The sequence below is a fragment of the Gallus gallus genome, chromosome 4, assembly GCF_016699485.2.
Source record: "Gallus gallus isolate bGalGal1 chromosome 4, bGalGal1.mat.broiler.GRCg7b, whole genome shotgun sequence".
NCBI lineage: Eukaryota > Metazoa > Chordata > Aves > Galliformes > Phasianidae > Gallus > Gallus gallus.
This window is the reverse complement of record NC_052535.1, coordinates 2,854,370-2,882,347: the sequence shown is the minus strand read 5'-3', so window position 1 is coordinate 2,882,347 and position 27,978 is coordinate 2,854,370. Positions and strand designations below refer to the sequence as shown.

Genomic DNA, 27,978 nt, shown 5'->3' with positions numbered 1-27,978 from the left:
TTGGCCTTTGCGAAACTTAAAACTCATTCTGGAACAGAGCGGTGTTGTATAATCCCACCTGGCTGCAGGTAGCCATGCTGGCTCTGTGCTCACAGCTCTGCCCTGAGCTCTGGTCCCTTGGCTGCCCAGTTGTGACCCTATGTGCTCTCAGCAAGGCTTCTCCCATGACAATCGAGGCCTTGCAGCTCAGGAATTTTTTGTTTGCTTTAATCCTCGAGTGAAGCTATTTACTGGTATTTGGTGACACAACGTTCCAGCAAAGAGAGGCTGTAGGGCTGTTATCCAGAAAAACAGAGCAGGCTTGCCACCAGCTGAGCAAGAGAAATGCCAGTGATGAGATAAAGGCTCCTTTGGAGCTGCAGCTGGAGGAGTGGAGATGCCCACAGAAGGCAATTCAGAAATCAAGGCATGGGCCCTCTGCTCCATCTGTGTGGTCTGTGCTGTGTGGTGCAGAGAATGGGGGCATCCAGCAGCAGTGTGGATTGAGTAGTGCTTCACAGATGGTGGTGATCTCTCCTGGGTGCTTTGCAGAATGAAAAATGCCCATTACACATGGAAAAGAGGTATTTACCGGCTGAGGAGAAGGTTGTGTTTTCCTGTGAAGGTAGATGGAAGGATTTGGTATTCATAACTGGGAGAAGAGGAAGGGAAGGGAAGGGAAGGGAAGGGAAGGGAAGGGAAGGGAAGGGAAGGGAAGGGAAGGGAAGGGAAGGGAAGGGAAGGGAAGGGAAGGGAAGGGAAGGGAAGGGGCAAAATTAAAACCTGGAAGATGCACTTTGTCAATGACCCATGAGCCTGGCCTGTCCAGGGTGTTCAGCGACAAAAGTTGAATCTCCCTCCCATGCTAAGATACTTAGCAAGGCTATTGTTTAGAATAATTACTTGAGCCTCCTTTCTAGGAGCAAATGCCAGCCAGGGCTGGGGAAAAGGCTTTTGTAGGATAAGAACAGGACATCTCAGCCATGGCCCTGCAGCAAAGCATGTCTGTGTGCCCACTATCCCCTAAATGAGTTGCCCATAGCTATTTGCATTAGATTCAGTTATTCACTGTTTAGCCAGGAAACCAGACTATCCAACTCCAGGTGATTGATGGCACTTGATGCAGAGTCCTCCTTAGTGAGATTGTTCAGGCTGGGGACTTCAGGTAGATGGTGCTGTATGGAGGGCTGTGCTGAGCCTACTGAGCTCTGCGTTGGCCATGGTACAGAGCAGTAAGTGTGGGTTTGCCTTGTGAACCTCAGCCATGCTGTAGATGTGGCACTGAGCGACACAGTCCTTGGGGATGGGTTGGTGGTTGGATGATCTTGGTGGTCTTTTCCAACCTTGATGATTGTGTGATTCTATTCTGTGATTCGCGTGTGCTGGGAAATCAGAACTTTGCATCTTGGGGAGAGGCAGCACTGCAGTGTGTGCTTTGCAGCCACAGCAATAATGGGCAGCTGGGAAAGTGAGTTTCTCTCCCACAGGAATTTGACATTTCAGCCTTTCTGTTTAAGGGAAGACTTACTGACTCTAAGCAATCTTTCCACGGTAATGCTGCATTTAACGCTGTGCATCTCCGTTCATGCACAATTTCCTTATTCATGCCATGTTACCTTCTTTCAAGCCTGACTGCAGACTGTGGGACTCCGGGGACCCCTGAGCACCACCTGGTTGTTACATGTTGCATTCCTTGAGTCAAAGGGCCCAACTCTGCCTTGTGGTTCCGATGCCATAAGCTGTAGCTCTATGGGTTGCTCAGGATGAGGTCTTAGGATGCCTTTTTCTGGCAGGAATGAGAAAGATGCAAAGAATGATGGAAAAGGGTGAATGTCTTGGGGTGATCCTGGCACGATGTGGATTTTCCCAGTAATGAAGCGCAGGTGGTGCACTGAGCACAACGTGTTTGAATTATACCAGTGCTTAGTGTTCCTTCTTGGAAAATGCATTCCTCTCACCAGCTTCCTTCCATTGATCAGATGAAATAAATGAGCTCCTGCAGCTGCTATAACAAGGTATCTGAAGGCAAACAGGGTTGCTGGGCAAATAGTATCGAAGCCATGACTAATTAGTCTCTTGGGAACATCATATTACAGAACAAAGCAGATGTCTGAGTATTGCATTGGGAGTGTGCGATGTTGATCTGATCACTTGCAGAACTGCGGTCTTCTTTCTGCAGACCCCAATTTCAGCAGAAGCCAGCAGTGAGTTCCTCCAAGTGAAACGCAGTAATTTTCAAGGGCTTCCAATAAATCCCAAGGCTTTTCTCAGCCGGTATCAGCCAGACACTCAAAGCTCACAAAACAGTGGTACTACGTTCTAGATCCAAAATTAGACAGGATCTGAAGGGAGATCCAAATCCCACTCTGAAACTGTTGGTAAACCCCAGCAAGCCATACTTTTGTGTTGAAAGGAAAACAAAAGCACGCATTGGTTGGCTTTGGTAGAGCAGAAACAAATCTGTCTTCTCAAATCTGCTGACATGTTTATTGGGATAACACGAACGAATGCACCACCCTTGCCAGTGCAGCACAGAGTGGCAGTAGAAGATAGAAAATGATGTGAAAAGGGATGACAGAGTGCTTGGCAGCATGCACTGGGCTGTTCTTTGCCCTGCCTTCAATGCAAATTGCACTTTTGAGGAAGATGTACCCAAGAAGCAAGCCCAGATCTGACCATCCATCTGGGAAAGGAGAAATGGGGGAGGTCTCGGGGCAGCAATGGGTCTCCTACAGTCCCAGCAGCCCTTCCCATTGTCCCCAGAGCTCTGCAGGAGCTGAGAGGGTCTTTGGCCTGAAGTATTTACTAGAAGCCTGAGAAATCTTTGCTTCCCACTTAGTTCTTCCATAGCATCTGGGCTCTGTATCAGCGTTGTGGACAGAGAACTCACAAGGAAAGCAGCAGGAGCTAAGGGTGAAAAACACCCCCTGCCTTTTAGCCTCTGTTTGCTGGGAAAGTGACTGATTTTCTTGGCAAATGCCACCAAGAGAATATTTGTGACAGAATTTGCTCTAACGGGCGTGAACTGTGCTGTGCCTCTTCAGCCTGTTGCACTCTCAGATGATTTCACCACTTTACCATCCAGCCCTTATGATAACATTTAATGCACTCGTGCTAAGCTATGCAGTGCAAAGGGGCATAAAGCCTGCTAAAGGGTAACACTGTGTATCGTCTGTTTCTAGACTGTCTCCTCCCAAAAATGCAAGCAAATAGCACAGAGGGCTGAGATGGTGCCATTTTCAGGATAGGGAGTTTGCACTGACATTTATGCATTGACACTGCTGATGTGATTTAGCAAACGGAGCAAAATGACACGGGCTTCTCTCTTCACTCTTGTGCATTGCATTCTCGTGCATTGTGCAGGTTTTACTTTGTCAGTCCTTTTTAAAAGCAACCAGCAACTTCTGGGAATGCTGAGTTAAAAAAAAATGTGGGGAGGAGGGGAGAAAAAAATGTGTCAAACATTTCTATGGGTTAGCAAACATGATTAACCCACGTCAGCAAGAGTGAACGAAAGAGAATTCAGTGACTGGAGTGAGCCAAAGGGAATTCAGTGCTGGTAGTACAGTAGATGATCAGTTGGGTTTTTGTATGACTTGAAAGGTTTATGCTCTGCATTCCTTTATAAACATGCCTGGCACAAACTGTGCTTCCCTTTTGCCCATTCCTTTGTATAGCTGCTGCCTCCATCCTCACTGTGCTCCATGGGAGCCCATTGCTGCTGTGGGACAAAGCAGCAGGTTGGCCAAAGGGCCATCCACACTCAGCAGGGTGCACCGAGGTCAGCACTGCATGAAATGCAAGGGTGGTGTAGCTGCAGGCAGTGACACTGGATGTCTTAGTGCAAAAATGAACAACCAGGTTCAGGCAGGATGTAGTAGAACATCTCTCACCACTCGGACCATGGCACGAAGTCCCCATCTGCTCCAGTTTGCTGAATACTCTTTGAAAAGCTATTAAAGATTTCTCTTTGATGCATTCAAAGCTGCAGCTTGCAGTGCTGAGCAGCTATTGGGGAGGGGTGGGCAGGTGGGTGCAGACAATGGCAGTATGGCCATGGGAAGGGAGCTGCCATAATGGCACCTGCAGATGCTGATAAGGTGTGGGGTGGAGCCTGCAAAGCGTCAAGCAGGGCTGGAACCTTGATTCAAAGTATATAAAAGACTGTGAGAGAGGGCTGAATATCCCATCTTGTCAGGATGTTTGTATGTAATAACCTCTATAAAAACGTTCGTCTGCTTCATTTGCAGCAGTGAAAGCTTCTGATGAAGCACAGCGTTCTCATGAGAACGCTTCTGGTTCTCTTCAAGAGCTGAGGGAGGATACAAATACATCTCCACAGCATCCCACAGGTGATAAACAAAAGCCCCTTTTCCTTCCAGAAGTGCTCTGTTGCTCATCTGCATTGTAGGCTCCTGACCAGATGTGTCTAATAGTGCAAATCAAGGTGCTTCTGAACCTGATGTTAGCCCTGTTGCATTGAATAAAGCCAGAATCACAGTGCACTCCTTGGGGCTGCAGGTGTGCTGCTGGGTAGCTGTGAAAACATAACCCAGTTTTCCAAAGGTGTGATTAAATGTTGCTTTCACCACGTTTGGGTATAGGGATGGCAGCTGCGTGCTGCACGGAGCAGGGCATTGGTCATGTCAATTGGATGAGTGCTGGGGTGTGCTGCCCTGGAAGACCCAGGGAACAAGGAGTTCTTTAGTATGTGCTGACACCCAGACATCCCCTGCAGCACTCTGTGATTCAGCTTTGAGAAACTCTTTGGCCATGGTGGGCTTCAAAATGCCTCTGTCTCATCAGCTTCCTTCCCACTGCCCGGGTGTCCCAGCCCTGCAGGAGGAGATCTGAGTGTGGATGTGCAACAGAGGGAGCTTTGTGTATGCAGCTGCAGTGATACCCCCCTGCCCCTCAGTGAGGGTCCTTTCCCTTCCCACAGCTATCACTGAGGGAGAGAACACCCATTTTAACCTCATGTAGGGTTGGAGAATGCTGATGATTTTTTTTTCAGAAGGCTTTTCTCCTTCCAGAACCTGAGATCCCTGGGGAATGTGTGTTACTCTTGTGCTGAGCTGGAATTAGTTGGTGGTTTTGCTGTTTTCTGCAAAGAAAAAGAAAGAAATTAAAAAATCCTGAGCAGCTTACGGATTTATACAAAGAGAAGGAAACCAATCTTGTTCCCGTCTCTAGCTGTTGAGTTGTGCTCTCTTTCCATTGCACACAAGCAATTTCCATCACCGCTAGCATGCAAACAAAGATACCTGACCTCAGCCTCTCCTACAGTGAGCAAACCCTCAGCTATGCCACATGTCTTGCACCAGTGCTCACTGTGTGTTGCACCATTCATTCTGAGTCCGTGCTGCTTGAGGACCTACAAACTCCTGCAGTTGTTAGAAAAGACAAACCCCTATGGACATCTCAGCTCAGTCTCTCTTCAGGTGAGGTTTTTCACAAGCTATTCTCTGTCTTGTGGAAGTGTTATAACTACAGAATGGTAGTAATGGAGGCTGGGGCTTGAGCACTGAGTGTTGCTCTGTCAGTTATTACAGAGCAGGCAGCTCGGAGATGCTGTACTGTAGTGAGATTCCTGCCTTTGTTCAGACCCAGGCATTTTCTGCATACCAGCACTAACTGTGGTCAACTAAGAAACCTAGGATTGGTTGACAGTGAGATCCTTTGAGCGAATGCACAGATGAATGACTGTGCTGCGCTGGCTCTGGGGTAGGGAAAATTCTATATGTAGGGTGCGTGCTCATTGCAGCCCAGAGCTGCTGCAGACACCTTCTTCACAAGGCTTAATGTGGTGTAAAAGTAGCTAGTGTTAAACATTGCTGTCCTGCATAGTGGTATCACGTGGTGGTGCTCCCTGGCAGAGCTGCAGTCCAGGATTCCCCTTGCTCACCACACTCCTTCACCCCATGGTACACCTCCATTATTCATGGCCAGAAATGGGGGCATCCTCACTTTCTATGGCTGGAGGGTTCAAGTGCTATTGTTCAGAGGGCATGGGGTGGGGAGGCTGTGTGCCTTGCCTGGAGCTCAGCAGGAGGAGGGTTAATAGCTACAACCTGGTGGGACTTAGAGCTGAGCATCTTCCTGTTGCTCTCCCCTGGTCTCGACCTACAGAGAGAGCAGATCTCTTGCTGTGTCAGAGTTACGATCTTCTACAACCAGCGTGGTCTGCAGCGTGACAAAGTACATTGGGGGATGAGAGGATGGAGGTCTCGGAGTGCTGGCAGCAACACAAAGATTCCCATCTACACTGAGAAGCGATTGTGGATTCAGTCTGGTCTCTCAGTGCGCTCTGAGCATTTCAGAGCCATGAGTCAAGCTCCAAACCTCAGGAGGTAGACTTAGAAATATGACTTCCAAAAAAAAATGTTTTTTTTTAATCTGACGTCTGAGATTTTAAGTTCCTCCTGGGCCATGGTCCTCCCTGCACAGTCACAGCACTGGGAATTTACTTTTTAATATAGGCAAGCTGAGACATTTGCCTCCTGACCTGTCTCCAGGAATCGGGGCTTTACTGCAGCATTCAGCATCACAGGACTTCCAGTAAAACCCTGAGAGCTGGCAGCAGTTCTGAGGTAGATGGGAAGGATCTCCTTTAGGACATGGCTCAGTGCTAAATCCTCACCCCTGGTCTTGAGTGGATAAAGCCCAAATCTAATTTTCTGTCCCTTTCTCCTCCACATCTTAGCGCTTTTTGTTCCCTATAAAAATGGTCAGGACTGATTCGGATGAACAGAAGAAATTCAGCGAATGAGACCTGCACTGGGGAAAAACAGCTCTCTTGCAAATGGAAGTGAATAGGCCATCAGTCAGACTCTGGAAGGGATTGTCCCGTTTTCAGGGGATAGAGCAGAGCTTTATCCCCATCTGTGTGGGGTCCTGACCACGGCATGGAGCAGAGCTGGCTGCAGAGGCATCCTGCCCATTGCTATACCACGGTGATGGGCACCTATCCATTCAATCTGGGGGTTTAAGGATCTTTTATCAGTCCATCGTGATTCTTTTTTCCTGGTTCCTGCCTGGCTGGTACTCTGCTTCTAGCTCAGTTTATCCCAGCCCTCACAGGAGCTGTGGTGCCTGAGACACCATTCGGATCTCAGGTTTCTCTTCAAGCACTCCGCCTGTGGCTTCTGGCTGAGTGCCTCCAAGGACCCCTGAAACACAGCAACTGCTGCTGACAGCAGGCTGCACCTCCTGCACCTGGTGCAGGGCAGTGAATTCATGCACTGCCTGCCTCCATTTTGCAGCCAGCCTGGCAAATGGTGTCACAAGAACTCCAGTGCAATGCAAGAGAGATTGCTGCAGCCACTGCTAAGTGCTGGAGGCACAACTGCAGCTGGTTCTTACCGGAGAGGACTTGGCGTTTGGGGAGAGCAGCTCCTCTTTCCATTGCTGGCACACACTCCAGCCCCCTGCTCCATGCCTCAGCTGCTGCTCTGTTGCCAGGATGGATTGGATGTACCCAAAGCATTTCTATTCTCGAGGCCCCTACAGCCGTGCTGTTCCCAAGGCACTGCTTTGCCCTCTGCCCCGTGCTAGTGGGGCAGCAGTGCCCCAAACGCTGGGGAGTCACAAATCCCGGTCACAAAGCACTAAAATCAACAAGAACTGGTGAGCAGGGAAAGCTGGCCTTCTCTCCCTGTCTGCTAAGCTCATTAAAGACAGCGTTTAGTATCAAACCAATGCACCCAGTGAACAGCATCTACCAAATGTCAGCATGAGGGATCAGATAGAGAAGTCAGGTCCCTTGGGTCCACCTCTTGCAGGCAGTTGCTCCAGGTGCGCTCTCTACATGTGCTGTGAGACCAGCTTCTGCAGAAGGTGTTTGCTGGGAAGCTGAAATCTATGCCTGGAAACTTGTTTCATTAAACCAGCCTAAGTGTGTCACATTATTTCCTACCCCAAACTGCCATTCCAGGTCCAAAAGCAAGTGGAATGTTGGGAATTGTTAAGAAAGAACAGAAAACAACACAGAGTCCCCGTACAAATCCATCTCAAATATCCTGCTGGCTTCAGCCCTGCAGTCTCCAGCAGCTGAAGCAGAGCTAGATTGCTGCAAAGGCAATCACAGTCACAGATAACCCTCCAGAGCGCGGGCACTGGGCTATACCGAGGCTCTGCTCCTGGAAAGAAGGTGAGCAGAAGAGAATGCAGCACTGGTATAACTTTAGATAGCATTATTCTGCTGTTTCAGTAGAGAAGCAGAAAGGGTTTCTTATGCCTGTTGGAGCAAACTGACTCTGTGCCCCCTCCCGCTGTGTTTTTAGCATGATGGCTGTGAGTTCTTGCTGCTTGTAAGTTTGGTGCCCTTCTGTGCACAGCCACTTTTTGTCTCTTGCTTTGTGGAAATTCACTGAGCCCTGTGCAGGAATCAGGCTAGGAAGAAAGCATAGCTTTTATCATTAATTCCTCCATTTTAATTTAGTCCTTAGAAAAATGTAAGGTAGGGATTGCTAATAAACATCTCCTGGGAGAGGAATGTCAGGGTGTGCTCTGAGCACCCAGGGGATGCTGAACACATGGATGGAATAGCTCCATGCCTTTGTAGCGTGGTGTAAGGAGGCATCAGGTTGTTCTTAGCACACCTCCCACCATTTGTCCATACTTACAGCTAAGGTACAACTGCAGTCAGGGCTGTTGTCATTTGTGACCGTATTTCCTGCTCATCTCCAGTGACTTCCATGTTATTTGCATGAAGAGCTGAGCTCTCCTCCTCAGTTCATTAGGCTGGAAACCCGTTTGCATTCGTTTCGCTTCAGACACAGTCAGAGCCAGGTCTGCTCTGATAGTTTTGCTGATAACAGTAAAAGCAGAAGCAATAACAACCAAGATTTTACAAGGAGCCTATTTAAAACCTCCTGCTGCTTCAAAGGTCATTTGACCCACAGAAATGGCAGCAGGAGGTCAAATGCTGCAGTGATGCTGCCAAGGGGTACCCAAGTGCTCACTTACATGTGCAGAGTGGGCAGAGGCAATGGGGAGAGGGCACCCAGGGTGGCTGTGCACCCTATGAGGACCACGCCAAGAGGCTGAGCTTGCACCCAAACCCTGTTGAAGGAGAGGAAATAACTGGAGGTGCCATTTGACAAGGTTTTTATTCAGTGCATTGGACTCATACATCAATCAACCAGCTAGCAACGTTTCACACATTCCTATAAAATCAACCCCGAATCCAGTCTCTTGTTAAAGACACTCAGTGTAAAATGTAAAGCAGCCTATCAAATATTTACTTCCTTACTTACAGCTTAGGGCCCAGTAACAGGCTGTGCTTGGCACGCTCAGTGGTGGCTGCAGTAGTGGGCAGAGAATGTATCGGCAATGCATGTTTGGTACGGGGCTTCATTAACAAACGTCTCAACTCATTAACTTCTCAGCCAAGTGCTGTGTAGCCTGGCCTCCTTCCCACATCAGCATGATTATGCATGGGTGGAGCTGCACCTACAAAGACCCCAGTGCAGACCTACACAGCACTGGAAGCACAGATTTGGTCTGAGGCCACCCATCTGCTCAGCGCTCAGAACAGCAGGGCACTCCAACTGGGCCTTTGGGCTGCTAACGAGGCAGGGCAAGGCACGGTGAAGATGGGGAAGGTCCTACACTGCAAACTTTTGGGCAGGGGTCCTGGCTGCACACTGTAAGGCTTTTAGGTGGGGAATGCTGAGGCATGTCCTTGGCACGGCCACCATGCTTGCTGGCCTCTCAGGTGGGCAGACCCAAGGCCTCAATGCTGTCCCAACCTCAGGACAAGACCTGTAACTGCTCCCTTCTCTGGTGCCTGGCAGGGGGATGGGATGGGCCCCCTCACCATGGAGTCCAGCACAGCAAATCCACCTCTACTCATCCCCTTCCACAGCCTCCCTACACTGTGCCTAGCTCTGACTCTAGTGCTGCCTCACCCCTGCCCTCAATCACTCGCTCATTGTGGATGGAAGGAGGTAGACAGCGGGTTGCCGAATCAGCTATCTCAGAGGGAATCTATCGAGTTTTTTTGAGCCACCTGTTACAGGGCCCGGGCTGCTGCCCGCTGTCCCCATGATGAGTGCGTGGTGCTAGGGCATGGTGACCGTCCGGCGGGCGCTGCGGGCTGCTGCAAAGCGCCTCTTATTCCTCAGCCCAGAGAACCTCTCATCCAGCGTCAGGCTGGTCTGCGGGGGAAAGGGAGAGCGCATCAGTCCAGCTGCTCGTGGCCAAAGACAACCGGGCTTGCAGCGGGGTATTGATTAGAGCCCATCAGTCGGGAGGGTGCGTCGCAGCCGGTTAGTCAGTTAAACCACCCATCACACGGAGACAAGGAGCTCGACAGACTGTGTGCGGCCGAAAAACCTCCAAGCAGTGCCCAGCCCCCAGAGAGAGGGCGTCCTTGGCAAGAACAGGAGCAAGCAGATGGCGTGTGAGCACAGGGTGTCAGGAGCAAACAAACCATCCAGACAAGGAGAGCTGGCGACGAAGGACGGTGGAACAGGATTTCTGACCCGCCCCAGGGCTCTTGGGGTAAAACATGAAAAATGTGGCACTGAGAAGTCCTCCAAAGCAAAAAGAGAGCAAAGCCCAGAGGTGCTGCATCTCTCTGAGGATGGGGGAGCACCAGAGGTGACGTGGCTGCCCCCAGCCAGGCCCGCTCCCAGGGAACACCTCCCCACTCCGAGCAAGCACACAAATGGGACAAGAGGGACCAACAGAGCAGGAATAACAGGGATGAGTCTGTTGCTGCCAAATAGTCTTCTCAGGTGCCGCCATTTTGGTGAGCACCCAGGCCAATGAGGCCGTAGGGCTGTCCTCCTGGGTTGTGCTAGATAAACCCAGCTGGCAGCCCCAAAACCAAGCAACAGGGCTCCTGTGGGGTGCAGGGTGTGGCCAGTCCCCTCGGCGCTCCTCTACCTGGTTGGCCATGGCACGGAAGTTGAACCTCAACATCACACCCTTGGGTTGGGGCTTGGTGATGCGTGGTGGGGGCCTCTGGCTTCGCAGGAAAGGGCGCTTGGCTCCAGGCCTGGGGGAAAGCATAAATGTGTGGTCACACAGGGAGCTGAGGCAGGTGGCTTCCTGTTGTCTGCAAACTAATAGGGTTAGGGAGACCCATGTGTACCCCATGCCTCTCCCAGTGTTAATCACAGAGATATGGGTGAGCATGTCCTGAGAAAGGCAACAAATCTGCGAAAGGTCTGGAGCTTAAATCTTATGGGGAACAGCTGAGGGAATTGGGATGGTTTGGTTTGGAGAAGAGAAGGCTTAGGGGAGACCTTACTGGTCTCTATAACTCCCTGAAAGGAAGTTGTGGCAAGGTGGGGGTCAGCCTCTTCTCCCAGGTAACAGCAGTAGGACGAGAGGTGATGGCCTCAAGTTGTGACAGGGGAAGTCTGAGTCAGATATTTGGAAAAACAACTTCTCAGACAGAGTGGTGATGCACCAGCACAGGCTGCCCAGGGAGGTGGTAGAGTCCCTGTCCCTGGAGGTGTTCCAGAACCGTGGGGATGTGGGACTGAGGGACACGGTTAGAGGAAATGGTGGGGGTGGACTGATGGTTGGACTTGGTGATCCTAGTGGTCTTTTCTAACATTAATGATTCTGTGATTCTATGAAGAGGTGCTCAGCAGCTGTACAAGCTGAGCTCCAGCACAGCAGCTACCAGAGAATGCTCTCTGGGCCCAGTTACCCTCATCCACCCACCAGATCCTACCTCTGCACAGCACAGGCCTGAGGCCATGCTCCTCCAGCCATGTGCCTGCAAGCAGCTCAGCACTGCCCCCACAAAGCCTGTGAGCATCCACGTGCTGCCCACACTTCCACTCCCCCTTGCTCTGGATACCAAGCCAACCACACATAATTATTGTCTCCTTTCAGATACCCCAGAACAAGGCACCATTTGCTCACCATTTGAGGGCTGAACCATTAGTTCTGCACTTATTATAAAAAACGTGAAGCTGTAATAACCCTAAAGGGATTAGCAATGGCTTTTGTAGGGTTCCCATCCTAACAAATCAACTCATTTACTTACGTGTTGGTCTGGCTCGCCTGGGGATTAGCCACAGAAACTGTCAGAACCGCTCCGGGGCTGGGTTTCACTTGCCACCTGCCAAGACAGCAAGATGTCTCCAGCTTCAATTCGAGCGTGAAAGAGCAAGTCACGTTCATTCTGTGCCTTTGTCGCCAATTACCTTCTCATCCTTGGTGGTTTCCCTTCTGCATTAGCATCCATTTGCTGTGAAATCAATGACAAAAGGATCGGTTGAATAATTATCAGTCAGAAACAGTGATTCCTTTCCCAGCATTTTGTTTGGTATATTTGAAAAGCTCTTTCTCTGTGTCGTCACAAAACTTGTTTTTCTTGGGTTTCTTGCTGCATAGGCAGAGCAACTGGCAACCGTCTCTCTTGGTTATTTTAGAAGCAAAGATAAAACTGGGCAAGGGCTGGTAAACCTGAAGGGTTGTCACCAGCAGCAGGTTGTATAAAAATGCCTCTACTGACCCCTCTCTGGATGTAGGCTTTGGAGAACCGCTGCTGCATCCGCTTCTGCTGGAAGCCTGGTCCCCTGTTCAGCAGGAAGGGCCTGCTGGGCAGGAGAAGAGAAAACAACAGAGGTCAGCACAATATCAGGTCTCTCCTAAAGTTTAATGTTGTAGCACATAACTGAGTTTGGTATGAAAAGCAATATGAGAAGTAAATGAGGATATCTGTGACCAAGTTCAGCCCTGCAGGTTTTTCTGCCAGCAAAGGATTTCAGTGAAACAAGTTTTTCTGCTTGAATGAAAGGACAGCTTGTGTTTGCTTTGAGCTCTCCTCATTGGAAGAAAAATGATAGAACAAAATCATAGAAAAAAACAGTCTGGTCAGAAGGGACCCCTGGAGGCCATTCTGTCCATGCTCTGCTCACAGCAAAGACAGGACTGACACAGAGCTCCACTTGAGCTGGCAGGATGCGAGGACAACGAGGCAGACCCCAGGGCTGTGCCCAGCTCTGCAGCCCCACTCCCTGCCTTCCCCTTGGGACGGAGCCTCTGCTTTCTGCTTTTGTAAAAATAAAGGCTCCCCCTTCCAAAGTTTTCCCCAAAGTGGCGGATCAGAAGCTGACTACCAATAGAATGGTCACATTCTCCGTGCTCACTAAAATCCAGTGACAGATCGAATACCAGCCTTATTAACATGGGGTTGCTTTGTGTCCAGGTGCTTTCCAAACACACCCGGGGCACTTCTCTCACATCATGCAAACACACAGCTGACTGAGATCAGAGCCACAGGGAACCAATAGTGACCAACATTACCTTCTCCCCGGGGTGCTGGTGCTGGCAGCAGCTGCTCTGAACCTCCTGGGGCCAGGTGGTGGCCGTCGCCGTGCCTCAGGCTGTCCATTGCTGCCTTTGGGGAAAGCATCCTCATTCTTGTTGCCCTGGAAGAGCAGAGACAAGTTGCCACCTGCACTGATGCCATGTGGGCAAAGACAGAGCGACAGCACAGGCTGGGAGCAGTGACAGTACTGCACTGCTCGTTGATGTGTTGGGTACTGCTGGTGGCTGTGGCAGAGGGGTTTCAGCTCTCTGCTCTGCATTCCCATATTGCCATTCATAGCAGTCTTTTCCTTTGCAACTTCTGCAGCTTTGCAGTGCTGCAGAAGTTTGCAGCAACTTTGTAACTTGCAGCAAAGACTTCATTATTTCTTTAATGGGAAACTGATTCCCCACCAAATCTACACAGACCTAGACTCTGCCATGGTCTTCAGCACCTATAGCAGGAATATTTCTACCAAGTAGCACTGCTGTACTCTCAGTGTTTGGATTTGTGACACACTGTTGTCAATAACTGAAACATCTGCTGCAGTTCCTGGTTATGACACCACAAGTTGCAGGGAGAACAGTATAGAAATACCAAAAAAATGAAGTCTGTGGAGCACAAATCTCACTCAGGCAACTCATTATAGCCTCGCTCAGGCTTGTTTTCAGTCATTGAACCTTTCCAGTTCGGAAACACAAACACGTCTGATGCCTGAAGCATGGGGTACACCAAAAGGCTCTTCTCAGCAGCACAGTTCTCCTGCATGTACTTATACACACAGCCACATACGCCTCTCAGTCAATTTCTGTGGGACAACCACCATCATTGCTGCTACCCAATAACTCAGATGTATTTCCACATCCTTCCCACTTGGTTTACTCCTACAAAAAAAAGGAAGCTACCACAGAATTATACCTCCTAGCAACTGCTCATTGCTTTCTGCTAATATCCAACCACGCTCCATTTATATCTGAGTCACTGCAGTCATTATTTTCAAGAAGAGCCACATTCCGTGTGCACACATACTTAGTTTGGGGTTCCCTCCTTCACACTTCCCGGACACAGCCATTTAAAAATGCCCTCACCATTTTGGTGTTTCCAAAACTCACTGAGCACACGTGAGCTCCTAATTGAGTTTCTATAACCTCTTCTCCCATAGGACTGTCCACGTGCTCAATTTCCACCTTATCCTAACACTAGGCCAGCTGAATCTTAGTGATACTCAAAGAGAAACGCTGGGAAAGGTGTCAACATATTTCCATTAAAACTAATTTTGTGTCATCTTGCTTCCCTATTATCTAGCGGATAATATGGGAATCATACCCATAACCATATCCACATCACCTCTAAATGATAACAGGAAGATGGGGGTGACAAGGAATTGGATTTTATGGCAATGGGTTAAAAGATTAAACAAAGGACACTCTATTTCTTTATGCCCGTAGAATCCTATTCAGTAAAAAGACCATGCCAAGTCTTAAGCTTATAAAACCAATGGGAAAACTGCTGCTTTGCATGCATGCATCCGTGCTCACCTATGCATACAAATGCTGTACATGGGCACATAAAAGACTGTGGCTGTGCATTTTTTATGCAGATTGTCCTTCGGGGTGATGGAGGACCAGAAAACCCAGCCAAGCACTACGTGATGATTGGGTAGAGCTGTACTCCTTTCCTCCCATACCTCCTGAGCCGATGCTGGGCGATTTAAAGGGCTCACTCCACTCAGTGCAGCAGCTGCTCTTCTCCTGGGGCCGGGCAGGGCATTCCTGAATTGCCGTCGGTTGTTCTGTTGTTGTCCAAAGCCTCTCCTAAAACGGTTGGGTCCTAAGACAGCAAACACATGTGTCAGCAACCTTCAAAACTCACATCAGGGTTCAGCTCTGGAAATGTATGACAAGGTTACCTTAGGATGATATAGGAGTATCTGTATAAACAAGAATCACATTAATTTGATCCTGAAAAGGAAATCAATTTAGCACAATATAAAATAATTTCCAATATCTCACTCTGACATTTTCGTGATCCATGGGGCTGCCAAACACATCATTGGAAGAGAAAAGCCTTCCACAGTCCTGGCTGCTAATAAAGGAGGAACGCTCGCATCAGGAAAGCTGTCAATCTCTCATCAGGGCTCACACGGCCATGAATTAACTGTGAAATGGAAAAGCCTTTCCATACAGACACCCAGTGACTCAGATACGCACAAGCCAAACCCACAGCAGTCAGAGCAGCTCTGGGTGCCCACAATACTCCTTCGGGGAGGACCGGCCCACCCGTATCTATTTTCTCTTGGCCTGACATATCCTTACTGCAGAGATTGAAGGGAGCACCTTCTGCTGCTGCTTCATGTTAATGCACAGTGAACGCACTGAAACCTCTCATCTCGCATCTAACTTTTCCCCCTACGCCTGTTTATGATTTCTGAGTGTTGCTGAAGCATCGAATGAGAGGAGAGCACTCAGAGCAGCACAGTGCATTAAAGCCTAATTACTCCATAAGATAAACTTCTGTATCATAATTAAATAGCCATTTTCCAAGGTGCTCCATCAGTGAAATGTGCACACACCCCACTGGGGTGCATAAATCAAGCAAAAAAGCAGTGAATTTCAGCAGGCAGTAACCATGCATTAAAACCCCACACCAACAAGAACCTCAGAGACACAGACCACAGGATGCTCAGATGTGTGCATTGATCCCACTCCATCGATTCCTACATTTATAATGACTTGGAGCAATTAGAAGTGAAGTATTGTGAGGAAGCAGTGACACCTCCGTCAGGGGGATGGCAGCAGGTGATTAATGAAGGCTCCAGCCCCAGGGTGCAACACAGAACATGCTCACACATTACAAGACAAGGGTTAGCATCGGGGTTAACATTAGGGTTAGGCTCTTCTTTCAATGCAGCATCTTCTTTCCAGCAGGAGACTCAGCCCATCTGTGGGTATCCCACCAGCGCAATGGGAGGGGCAGATGCACAAAGCAACCCTGAACAGCAAAGCACACTGCTGCCCATCAGCCCCTATTAGAGAGCTGGAGCTCAGCAGTGCACTCAGGCGCACCCCATCCCATGCACATAACTGAGCTCCAAGGGCACCCTGTTTGTGCCAGCTGGGGACCAGGGCCTCTTTGTCCTGACATGTGGCACACAGAAGGCTACACCTCTGCAAAATATCTGGCAGGTATTTCTGGGCATCCTCAGCCTGGATAAGAGAGGGCTTTGGGAACATCTCCCTGCGGCCTTCCCGTACTTGAAGGGAGCTTATAAACAGGATGAGAGAGTGACTTTTTACATGGTCTGATAGTGACAGGACAAGGGAGAATGGCTTTAAACTAAAAGAGGGGAGATTTCAGTTAGATGTTAGGAAGAAACTCTTTATGCAGGGAGCAGTGAGCCCCTGGCACTGCCCAGAGCTGTGAGTGCCCCATCCCTGGAGGTGCCCAAAGCCATTCATGGAGCCCTGGGCAACCAGATCCACTGGGGGGCATCCAGCCCACAGCAAGAGGTGGAAATGGATGATCTTGTCCATTCCAACCTAAGCTGTTCTGTGTTTCTACGATTTATTAATCAAAGAGCACTTGAGTAAAATCCCCCCAAGTCAGCACCCTGTCAGGGTGCAGACTCAGAACCTGGCTCTGAGCACACATCCAAAGGCCAGGAGCCTCTTTGCCCAACAAGCCAGGCTGGAGAGAAGCCCTGAGGCCCACTTCTCAGAGGAGATTTGAAACTGGAATCTGTTGTCATTAAAAATCATCACTCTCCCCACCACTGGGGAGAACATTTAAGCCAAATTCCAGGACAGATAAGAGCATTTTGCTTACATGAGTTCTCTTGCTGTTTCCATCAGCGTAACACCTTCCCCATGCTATGCCATGGCTGTGCTGTGCTGTACTGATTGGCATTTTGATAACAGTTATCACATCTCAGCCCACGAGGGGCTGCGTTTCAGCAGGGACTGAAGAGGAATGAGCCCCTGAAGAATTATGGGCTTAATTCCCAGCCATGCTGAGCTGCCTAAAATTACTCCTGACATCAGCTCTGCACAGCACAGTGGGTCCCTGCCCAGAGCAGGGCTGAATTCAGGCCCGGTTAAACCTATAAAATACTTAGACTAACAAAAGTTCTGCTTTCTAAGGTTGGCTGCAAAAATAGCCCACACTTTTCTGACTCATTTGACTTCTGAGTGCAGCAGGATATCAAACCCCGTGTCCTCCTATGGACAGAGAAATCAATTTGCAAAGGGGAATAATGGGCGCCGTTTTGAACTGGGACAAATCTCAGTGAGGCAATGCATGGCGGAAAGCAGGAATGCAAGAGTGGGAGGCAGATCTGAGACAACTGGGAGTGCTCCCAGTGATCCTCCCGTCCTCATGTGCCATTTGCACTCAAGGGGATGAATGCAAAGGCGTCGCTGCAAAATGTCACTAAAATCTCCAGCGAGGTGATTCAGCAGCCAGGAACAAAAATGATGGTAAACAAAGATGGCATTTTGTGCAGCAGATCACCTTAGTCTGGAAGATAAAAGCTAGTGGAACCAAACAGAGATTAGTGTGTAATCACCCGGCATTATTAAAAACTCATCATAAAAATAGCATGGTTGGCAAAAGTGATAAATTAGCTCCAGTGACGGAGCTATCAAAGGCAGTTACTGAAGGGGTAATTTAAATGTGTTCTGGGAAAAAGAGGATTCAGAAGAGGCATAATTAAAATATGCAAAGCCAAAGGGAATAGAGAGCAGATATTAAGTCACTTTGAATTAGTAATTCATGGGAGGGTGGAAGGGAGAGAAATGGATGGATTTATGCTCTGAAAGGGCCCTGATATTCTATTGTTGCAGAGAGAAAAGCTATTCAGCACCCAAGTACATGTTATATGCACATAGGAGTTAGATGGGAGAAGGATTTAGGAGCTGATTTTGCCAAACGTGTTCTCCAGGGCAGTGATGCAGCTTCACAGAATCCCACAGAATCACAGAACCACGGGGGTTGGATTCCGGGGATCAGACAGTCCCATTGACTGCAGCACCTCAGATATTTATAAACAGCAATGGGATCCCCTCTCATCCATCCCTGCCATCCCATACCTTGCAGGTTCCTCTGCATCCAGGCACGGAAGCGGGGCCGCCCGAACCCATACGCCAAATTCCTGTTCTTGGTCTGCTGCCTCCGGCCGTCCCCTGCAGCTTTGGCATCTGTTTGCTCCTTCCTGTGGCGCTTGATGATGTCATCTAAAATCACAGCAACAAAGGGGAAATTCGTCAAAGCTGCACTTTCTACCAACATTGATTCCCATTTTAGGTGCTTGGAATTGTCCACGGTGAAAACAGAGCTGATGGTTCTGTAAGCGATGCTGCCAGACAATGAGAGATTAAGCTCAGCTAGGAAAGCACGGGCTCCATTTGCTCGGCTCCTGCATGCTGGAGATTAGACTGCAGTGAATTATGCAAAAAACATGTCACCATCCAGCACACGTGCACTACATGCAGGATGGAGATTTCAGACCCACGTCATAGAATCACAGAATGGCCTGGGTTGAAAAGGACCACAATGACCATCTAGTTTCAACCCCCGTGCTGTGTGCAGGGTCGCCAACCACTAGACCAGGCTGCCCAGAGCCACATCCAGCCTGGAATGTCCCACTGAGGGATCCAGTCCCCAAGACTGCCCACACAAAGGAAGGGATTTTCACATGGACACCAACACTGTGCTCGTCAGAAAACATTTTTGGAAGAAGTCTGACCTGGGAGGTGGTCAAAGGGGGGAGAATGGGCAAAAGCACCAAAGGGCAACAGTGCCACACATGGGGGCCCCTGATTCACAACCCATACAGCTGCTGTTTGCGTGTTGTGCAAACACTGCGGGGTGGAAATCTGCTCAGCCCTTGAATTTGTAAATGGGAAAACTGAGGTTTGGTGCAGGGAAGCAACCCCACTTGTACAGGGTGACTGAGAGGAGGGGATGTCATGGCCCTGCAGACACCCACTGCTCACCACGAGTGATAGCTTCCTTTTGTTTCCCATCTTCCAAAGACAACACAGCTATGGGCGTGACCAGATCAAAGCAACACACAGTGAATATCAGAAGTACTTTGTATATTAAGAGCCACAATCTTCAACTGACTCTTGATTTGCTCACTTATCTGGGTGGATGCTGCTTCTTACCCACTCTGTAGTAGCCCTTTGTTTCCCATTGAGCTGGTTTGAAATCAAGGAGGTCTTTTTAATTCAAGCTGTTCTGACGAAGAGGAATGGCCAAGGCAAAGGGACGTCTCCTCATCAATTCATGTTTTCCAACAATTTCCTCTTTTAACCTCAGACCTCCCAGAAAATATTCAGTGAGTAACAGAGCTGCATCTATTGAGCTCCAAGCAAAATGTTTTAACTTTGGCCAAATTAGGGAGGAAAGAAGCATCCCAATCAGGCCTTTTCCCAGGCAGAGATGGCTCCAGCTCCTTAATGAACCACCGGAGTGGAAGCACAGAAGTGCCATTAGCTTTCAAAGGGCGATTATCACAAACAGCACATCTTACCTCCAGTGCTTGTCACCTGTCATTTTCTATCAAGAAAATCCCATGTCCAAATTAATAGAAAGCCCAGGGAAAGCGAATGGGAGCAGATGTAAGAATAAGCTGTGTGATTGCTTTTGTGATTTCTCTATCAAGTCTGCCAGGAGGAGAGCACGTTGGGAGAGGCTGAGCGATGCTCAGGGTATGGATGTGCTAATGTTCCCAGCTAAGTGTGCCTCTGGGACATGTGCTATTTGGGGCACAGGCTGCTTTGAAGCCTATCGCCTGCAGCCCCTCCTCTGCAGAGAGGTCGTCAGGGTGGGCTCACAAGGAGCAGGGAGGAGCTGGATGATCAGCTGCCCAATCCATTGCCTTCCAGCTCTCTGGATAACAGTTGTTACCATTACTTCTCCCATCAGTATGATGGGGTTAACTGAGTAATGTAAGAGGGTACTAAATAAGGAATCCTGGGAGGTCATTTAAGGTACCCCTACGCCCTCAAGACAGAATTAGATCTTCAAGGGTGGCAACGTCATGGGAAAAAAAAAAATTAAATGAAAAATCAGGGGCCAGTCCAATTCTTGCCATAAATCTTCATGCTGCCATTAAAATAAGTGTGCATCAGCACCAAGGAATCTGTAGGAGAAAAAGTTCTGCTGTCCCCAGCATGTGGCTCATCACTGGGAAGAAATGACACACGGTTTGTGTTAGGGCACAAACCCAACATTAAGAGATGCCGGAGGACTTTCCTTCCCCGGCGATGTCAACACGATGATCTGCGGAGATCTATAGCCCCAGCCTCGGAGTCCGGGCCTTCAGGGCTAATAAAAGGGCAGCTGTCTGTGCGCAGTTCACATCTCCACTGCCAGAGGAATGGCGAGCATCACGAGCAGGCTGCTGTAAATAGCCGCGCACCCGAGGATATGGCTCATATCTTTATTTCAATAGAGGCTCATTTACGTAAGCCTCTCCCGGCCCGCTCCACGCTCTCCCCTCTGAAGTTACGGGGTACTGCCAGAAAAGCACCGAGACGGGGCTGAATCCGTGCTTCCTCCCACCCCCACTGCTCTGCCTTTCCCTGCCCGCTTCCCTCCCTGGGCTGGGAGCACCGGCAGCCCCGCAGTACACCCTCACCACCTCCCAACACCCCGCACCCCATTTCCCAGCGCAAGCCGCGCTGCCCCACCAACCCCGGCCCGGCGGAGCCCCGCTCCCCAGCGCCGCACGTACCCAGGGACATGTCAATCTCCTCGGCTCCCGGCTGCGGCCCCGCAGCGGGGCTCGGCCCGGGCTGCGGCTCCGCCACCTCCATGGGTTCCAAACGCGCAGTGCCGCCGCCCCGCGCAGCGCAGTGCGCCTGCCCGGAATGTGCCGGCACCGCCGCCGCACCGCACCGCACAGCCCCGGCTCGGCACCCCGCCCCTGAGCGCACGGCTCTGACCGGACAGCCACGCACCGCTCCGACCCCACTACGCAGCTCCGCTGCATCCCTGGGACGGCTTTAATCCCGGGCACCGTGCCCTCAGTCTCGCTGCGCCGACTCTTTTCCCGAATCCCATTCCTCCGGGGTTTTAAAAAAGGCGTTTTGAAAAGGTCTCGGGTGTTTCGGGGTGATGCAAAAGAGGGAATGACTTTGGCTCATTTTGAAAACGGGAAAGACCGGGTCGTTTGAGCAGAGGAGGCATCCTTGGCTCCTGCTCAGGAGTGAAGTTTGTTGCCCTGGGGGCAGCACCCATGTGGGGTTGGTCCCTCAGCACCCCCGGATGGCTTACTAAAGTGCAGTACTTTGGGGGACCCTTCTGCCTCTGGATCACAGCCGTTGTGGCACTGCTCCCTGAACATACAATGACAGCCAAGCAGCCTTCTGCTTTTAGTCAAAAAGAAGAAGGGGGGGGAGGGAGAGGGAGGGGGGAACAACCACTCCTCTTCCAAAGGAATAGCATCATTTTCCAAAGCTTCTGTACAAGTGCTCGGAAATAACCTTCCGTACTGCACGCATAGTAAAGGCCACATGAGTCTCAGAATGAAGTCTGTGTTCTGTGCTTTCAGAACATGTTTTCCCGTCTGGGCAGCTTGTACTTAGGGACAGACATTTCTCCAGGCAAACAAATCAGGGCAAAGATTTCCTCCTGAAATGTGGGTGGCTCTTTGCAGGATTGAGCACTTGGGAAAGTGTGAGAAGGGAAGGGAAGGGAAGGGAAGGGAAGGGAAGGGAAGGGAAGGGAAGGGAAGGGAAGGGAAGGGAAGGGAAGGGAAGGGAAGGGAAGGGAAGGGAAGGGAAGGGAAGGGAAGGGAAGGGAAGGGAAGGGAAGGGAAGGGAAGGGAAGGGAAGGGAAGGGAAGGGAAGGGAAGGGAAGGGAAGGGAAGGGAAGGGAAGGGAAGGGAAGGGAAGGGAAGGGAAGGGAAGGGAAGGGAAGGGAAGGGAAGGGAAGGGAAGGGAAGGGAAGGGAAGGGAGGGGAGGGGAGGGGAGGGGAGGGGAGGGGAGGGGAGGGGAGGGGAGGGGAGGGGAGGGGAGGGGAAGGGAAGGGAAGGGAAGGGAAGGGAAGGGAAGGGAAGGGAAGGGAAGGGAAGGGAAGGGAAGGGAAGGGAAGGGAAGGGAAGGGAAGGGAAGGGAAGGGAAGGGAAGGGAAGGGAAGGGAAGGGAAGGGAAGGGAAGGGAAGGGAAGGGAAGGGAAGGGAAGGGAAGGGAAGGGAAGGGAAGGGAAGGGAAGGGAAGGGAAGGGAAGGGAAGGGAAGGGAAGGGAAGGGAAGGGAAGGGAAGGGAAGGGAAGGGAAGGGAGGGGAGGGGAGGGGAGGGGAGGGGAGGGGAGGGGAGGGGAGGGGAGGGGAGGGGAGGGGAAGGGAAGGGAAGGGAAGGGAAGGGAAGGGAAGGGAAGGGAAGGGAAGGGAAGGGAAGGGAAGGGAAGGGAAGGGAAGGGAAGGGAAGGGAAGGGAAGGGAAGGGAAGGGAAGGGAAGGGAAGGGAAGGGAAGGGAAGGGAAGGGAAGGGAAGGGAAGGGAAGGGAAGGGAAGGGAAGGGAAGGGAAGGGAAGGGAAGGGAAGGGAAGGGAAGGGAAGGGAAGGGAAGGGAAGGGAAGGGAAGGGAAGGGAAGGGAAGGGAAGGGAAGGAAGGAAAGGAAAGGAAAGGAAAGGAAAGGAAAGGAAAGGAAAGGAAAGGAAAGGAAAGGAAAGGAAAGGAAAGGAAAGGAAAGGAAAGGAAAGGAAAGGAAAGGAAAGGAAAGGAAAGGAAAGGATCTCCAATTGTGTTGCCATTTTATCCTTTTAAGGGAAACAAGAGACAAAACAGGAGTTTAGAAATACTGAAAGCAACTTCTAAGATAGCAGTCATTTTAGTTGGCAGCATTTTAATGCACTACAAGTCAGCAAATTCTCCTTCTCTGCATGAGAGGTTTAACTACCTGTTTTTCACTAGGCCACTTAGGACTGAAGGCTGTGACAAAACCTTTGCTCGCCCTGTTTCTCCACCTGGGAAGCAGGAGCTGATACTCTCTCAGCTGCCTATCCGTGACCTCTTCATGCCTTGGAAACTCCCATTTGCCTCATATGCCTAAGCGCGCTGCCATTAACTCCACTCTGTGTAAGTTCTCACGGTAACAGTGTAGCTGTCACACTCTGAACTTGCTGAGAAGGCCCTAAGAGCCAGAACCCCCACACAAGCACAGCCCCCTGCGCTGGATAGCACTGCAAGCCTCAGGCAGACAGCCTCGACCCTTCAGTCCAAGGGATGAGATTTCACCACTGCGGCTTCTTAAAAGCTGAAGTGCCATTATTTAAAGAACAGTTTGCCACGTCTCCCTCTAGAACTATTTTGCATTGCCTTAAATCCTGGCAAATCCGTGGCAAGCAGCCATCGAGCTGAGCCCTCACTGCACAGTGGGGCAGAGAGATCTGCAGGAGGTGCCCGGCCGTCCCTCCCTGCAAGGCACACACATAATGGACTCCTTCATGGAAAGGGAGTGTTATTTCAGGGCAGGGAGCATTACAATTTATCAGGTGTTCCTTTTGCCACACAGGCAAACCCTAAGGAACCTCAGAAGGCTTTCAGCTGCAACAAATAAAAATAGAAGGCAGTGGGAGAAGGGAACACATGCCAGCATTCAAAAACTTGCATTATCTGAAATATTTGCTCAGTCTCTGGGTAGATTTAGTGAATCTTCTGCATGTTAATGAACTGGTGGTGATCTGTTCTTGAAACAAATCTTATGCCGGGATGTAAAAATATGGATTTTCAAAGTGATGCTGACCACTGTGTGTGCTGTTCTTTAGGGCTGCCTCATTCTGCAGTTCTGTAATACGGCATTATCAGAAATACGGCTGTTTGCTTCCAGTGAAACGGACCCCAAACGATACGATGCCCTTGCAGATTAATGTGGGGTTTTGCTTGGCAAGCAGCTCTCAGTGCCTGTAGGGATACACGTCAGGGAAGCATTTCGTATCCACACGTGTACATTTGTACTGGCTGGTATGGAAGCGCTCCAATATAGATCAGAATTGCTCAAAGGAGCAACAAAGGTTTCCACAAAGAGCCAAAAATCCGTTCGGGAACGCCGGTGATGTTTCGTACTTCGCCCACCAGGGGGGGTGTTGGGGCCTTTTAACTGGGGGGAGCTCCGTTCATGTGTTAGGTGCTCTACGTGGCCGTCTCACCGTGTGTTGCTCCTTGAAAATCGTCTTTCTGGGAAGATGGAAGAGAACAAAACCGATCTAGGGGTTTACCGAGAAACCTCCATGATGTTTGTTTTTCCCCACCCATTCCCATAATGTGAGCTGCTTTGATGGCAGCACTTCAGTTCTTATGCAGAAGTCCTAACGGCATGTAATGAAGGGGCTGAGGAGCACACAGCATCAGCCTCAATTTTCGCTGACAGGTCATCCACTTCTTGTTAACAGTTAATTAAGAACTCCATGATTTGCATCTTAATGCTTTTAGCAGATAAGTGCTGTAAGACTGGAGGAATTTAGAGAAGGATTTTCTTTTCTCTGTATATACATGTATTAAAGACTGAGATCCCAGGCTGGTACTTGCAAAACCACTCTTCCTAAACCCATGAGCTACACCTCTGAGCTATGCAGAACATCCTTAAAATCACCCCATCAAAATGCATGTCTAAATCTGGAGGTCTGCGGGGTGATGTAACACCAAAACCATTGTATTACAGCACAGTACAACTGATCATCTCGTGTACATTTATCTAGGACAAGGTCGCAGCAGCTACCTCCTATCTTAAACTGTCTTGTGTGAGATCAGAGCTGTGACTTGAGAAATGCATGGCAAACTTCATTAAAGATAACAGCAGCAGCATAGGCTTGGGTTCAGCTCACACATGTGCAGGATGACAGGGGACTTGGTAGCCCTGCTGCAATCCATACACTACTAGCTACACCCTGGTAAGCTGAGGTACATTGATAACAGCACTGGTTGCAGTGTAGGAGTTGTTTTAGTTCATGTTGCTTCTCAGGGTCTCTTGATATTAAAATAAAGCTCCAATGAAAGGGATATATTTTGAATTTTGCCAGGAAATAAGCAAGGAAAGCATGCTGCTGCATGGCAAATACTTTATTCTTAATTAAAAAGGAAGGAAGGAAGGAAGGAAGGAAGGAAGGAAGGAAGGAAGGAAGGAAGGAAGGAAGGAAGGAAGGAAGGAAGGAAGGAAGGATGGAAGGAAGGAAGGAAGGAAGGAAGGAAGGAAGGAAGGAAGGAAGGAAGGAAGGAAGGAAGGAAGGAAGGAAGGAAGGAAGGAAGGAGAGATTTTAGTCTGGAATCTGGTTATTTGGCGATTATTTTATCTCCCTGTGTGAAGCTGTGGACGTTTGCAGGCGTTGAAGAGGAAAAGCAATATCAATTAGGAAGAGGCCATGCACTGATGTGCAAAGAGAGAAGAAATTGAAGAGCAGCCAAGGAGATGGCAGAAGGATCGTGTGAGTATTGAAACAACCGTGCACGTGTTATCTCTGTGCCTCACACATGTCAGAGGACTGAGGCTCCTCATAATGAAGCACAGCAAGAACATTATGAAAGCTTTGGCATTTAATTGCTTAATGCAAGAAATTCTCTAAAGGCTGAAAAGAAAGGTCAGCGCTGACATCTTAGGAGGATTCCTGTTGCCTGGTTTTGATGCCCTTATCACTTGCCCAGGCCATGGATCTGACCTGGGACACAGCCTGCAGGATGATGGAAGATGCTTTCAAAGTTACATGGCTCGGCCTCACCATACCCAGAGCAACACCACTGTGAGTCTTGTGAGCAGCCACAGCTTGCAATGCATGCTAAAAACTGGACAGATCAAAGCCTTATCTAGATCTCATCCCCCTAGGGCACTAACACTGCCTCGTATGTTTGTTGATGTCATCTCTTTATGAGTTTTTATCTAGAGAGGATGTGGGTAACCACAAAGACTTTCAAAGTGGAAGCTTCTCATGGGAGCGGGGGGGGTTTGGTGGTTGTCAGTCTCCGTACACACATCCTTTGACTGTGGTGTGGCAGCACAAAAATAGTTTGCCTTCTGCAGTCACACTGCAACATCTGAGCGTTTCCGCATCTTCCTGTATTCCTTTTTGCTGCCATGTTAAACAAGAAAACACTCCCTGTTCTGTAGAAGAAACCAAGGGGTGGCACAGCTATGGCTCGCTGATCATTATGGCACGGAGGACTGGGGAGCCTTCTGCCACTGAACGCCTGACTCTGGTTTTGCTTATTGCTGGTTCTTAATGTAAGAGAGGGCAGCAGGGCTGGGAGGGAGGCCCCCATGGGTCAGCCTGCACAAATCTATACCCGAGGAATGTGCAACCACGTGCACAACCCAGCAGTGCCCGGGAGCTCCTTCCACCTCCACCTCCCTGCTTGGAAACCCAGCCGAAGGCAGGCAGTGCTGTTCCTTCAGCAGTGTGTGACTTGTCCTGCTCTGAATCCAGGGGATGATTTGCTTTCCCAGGGCAGAGCTGTGCTCCAGGCGGACCAACGGGTAGATCTGCGAGCATGAATCCCGCAGCGGCACCCACAGCTGATGCAAAACGAAGCAGACAGCCACAATATTTGCAGGTGACAATGGGAGCCCTTCCCCCTCCGCATTTGGCAACGTGCTCTGGCAGGAAAGCCAATCTGTTTGCAGTGACACAGACATCCCGAAGCCCATACACTGCAGCACCAAGGGATTAAGCCCTTCACTCTTCAGTGCCGCCCTACTGATCCCGGCTAATGCAGTCCTATGGAGCGTGGGTCAGAGGGTGCCCATAGGACGTTATGGAGCTGCTTATTTCACTGATAACAGCCACTGATAACAGCTCAGCAGCCTCTTGTCGACACAGCGCCACTCTCTTCCACACTGCCTACAGGGGCGATTTCCCTTCGATCACCAAGTTAGACACGATGCATGTACACATGAAAGAATGCTATCTGTACGCCTATCCTCCTAAGCACCTGAGGGAGAATCAAAGCATAAAAGCAGATTCTGCTTATCGCATTAAAATGTGGGTCTAGGAGCCTTCCTTTACTGCTTCTTAATGATGGCTCTAGAGGTATTTCTGACAGATAAATATGCAGCACTTAACAAGTGCAGATTACACGGTAATAGAGATAATTACTCTTCCTGTAGCATCTCATTAAGGCAGAGGGGTCCACCGCAGCCCGGTTCCCATCAGCACCGACAGGGCACCGCCCCGGGGAGCCACGCCCCCTCACCTCGCCGCCGATTGGTCAGAACGGCAGAAGGGAGGGACAAAGCCGCGCCCCTCCCCGCTTCTGATTGGTGAAGGCGGCCGAACCGCTCGGAGAAGCCACGCCCCCTCCGCCGTCTCCGCTCTCCCTCCCGCACCCCCTGCCCCCCGCAGGCCCGCCGGCGCATGCGCAGTGGCGGCGGCGGCGGCGGCGGCCGGCCCCGCTGTTGTTATTGTGGGGCTGGGCTGCGCCGCGCGAAGATGGCGGCCGGGCAGGGGGGCGGCGGCGGCGGTAACGGCGGCGGTAGCAGCAACAGCAGCGGCGGCAGCAGCAGCAATAACAACGGGACGGGGGGGCTGGGGATCCCCGCTCACCTCACTCTCTCCTTCTCGGCCGGGCCGCACTGGGGGGCGGCCACCCTTCCGCAGCCTCACACGGTGCGCAGCTTGGACCGGGCCCTGGAGGAGGCGGGCAGCTCGGGCATCCTCTGTCTCAGCGGCAGGAAGCTGCGCGACTTCCCGGGCAGCGGCTACGACCTGAGCGACACCACTCAAGCAG

General features: G+C 50.3%; 2 protein-coding genes and 2 long non-coding RNA genes across 10 annotated transcripts in view; 2 read left to right on the top strand and 2 right to left on the bottom strand.

The window, feature by feature from the left end:
- Nucleotides 1–364: 364 nt before the first annotated feature.
- Nucleotides 365–27,421, top strand: LOC121110554. The gene is made up of 3 exons (XR_005859751.2): nucleotides 365–563; nucleotides 25,584–25,685; nucleotides 26,699–27,421. It is a non-coding gene; the product is annotated as an uncharacterized LOC121110554 (long non-coding RNA).
- FYTTD1L (forty-two-three domain containing 1) lies at nucleotides 9,071–21,102 on the bottom strand. Of its 2 annotated transcripts, none has more exons than XM_420211.8 (9): nucleotides 20,997–21,102; nucleotides 18,346–18,489; nucleotides 14,946–15,088; nucleotides 13,255–13,379; nucleotides 12,461–12,545; nucleotides 12,150–12,193; nucleotides 11,990–12,064; nucleotides 10,873–10,984; nucleotides 9,071–10,139 (listed from the first exon to the last, which is right to left on the bottom strand). In XM_420211.8, the coding sequence occupies exons 1-9, from the start codon at nucleotides 21,076–21,078 to the stop codon at nucleotides 10,044–10,046; spliced, it is 906 nt and encodes a 301-aa protein (XP_420211.4). In that variant the 5' UTR covers nucleotides 21,079–21,102; the 3' UTR covers nucleotides 9,071–10,043. The 2 variants fall into 2 exon arrangements, with proteins under 2 accessions (XP_420211.4, XP_015133919.2); XM_015278433.4 differs by having other exon boundaries at nucleotides 12,461–12,542.
- On the bottom strand, nucleotides 23,094–27,920 carry LOC121110553. The gene is made up of 2 exons (XR_005859750.2): nucleotides 27,795–27,920; nucleotides 23,094–24,441 (listed from the first exon to the last, which is right to left on the bottom strand). It is a non-coding gene; the product is annotated as an uncharacterized LOC121110553 (long non-coding RNA).
- The window catches only part of LRCH2 (leucine rich repeats and calponin homology domain containing 2), a 40,285-nt gene continuing 39,963 nt past the window's right edge, over nucleotides 27,657–27,978 (top strand). For all 6 annotated transcript variants that reach the window (XM_003641100.6, XM_420210.7, XM_004940654.5 and 3 more), the window contains exon 1: nucleotides 27,657–27,978. In XM_003641100.6, the coding sequence (XP_003641148.4) occupies nucleotides 27,681–27,978 (298 nt within the window). In that variant the 5' untranslated portion in view covers nucleotides 27,657–27,680.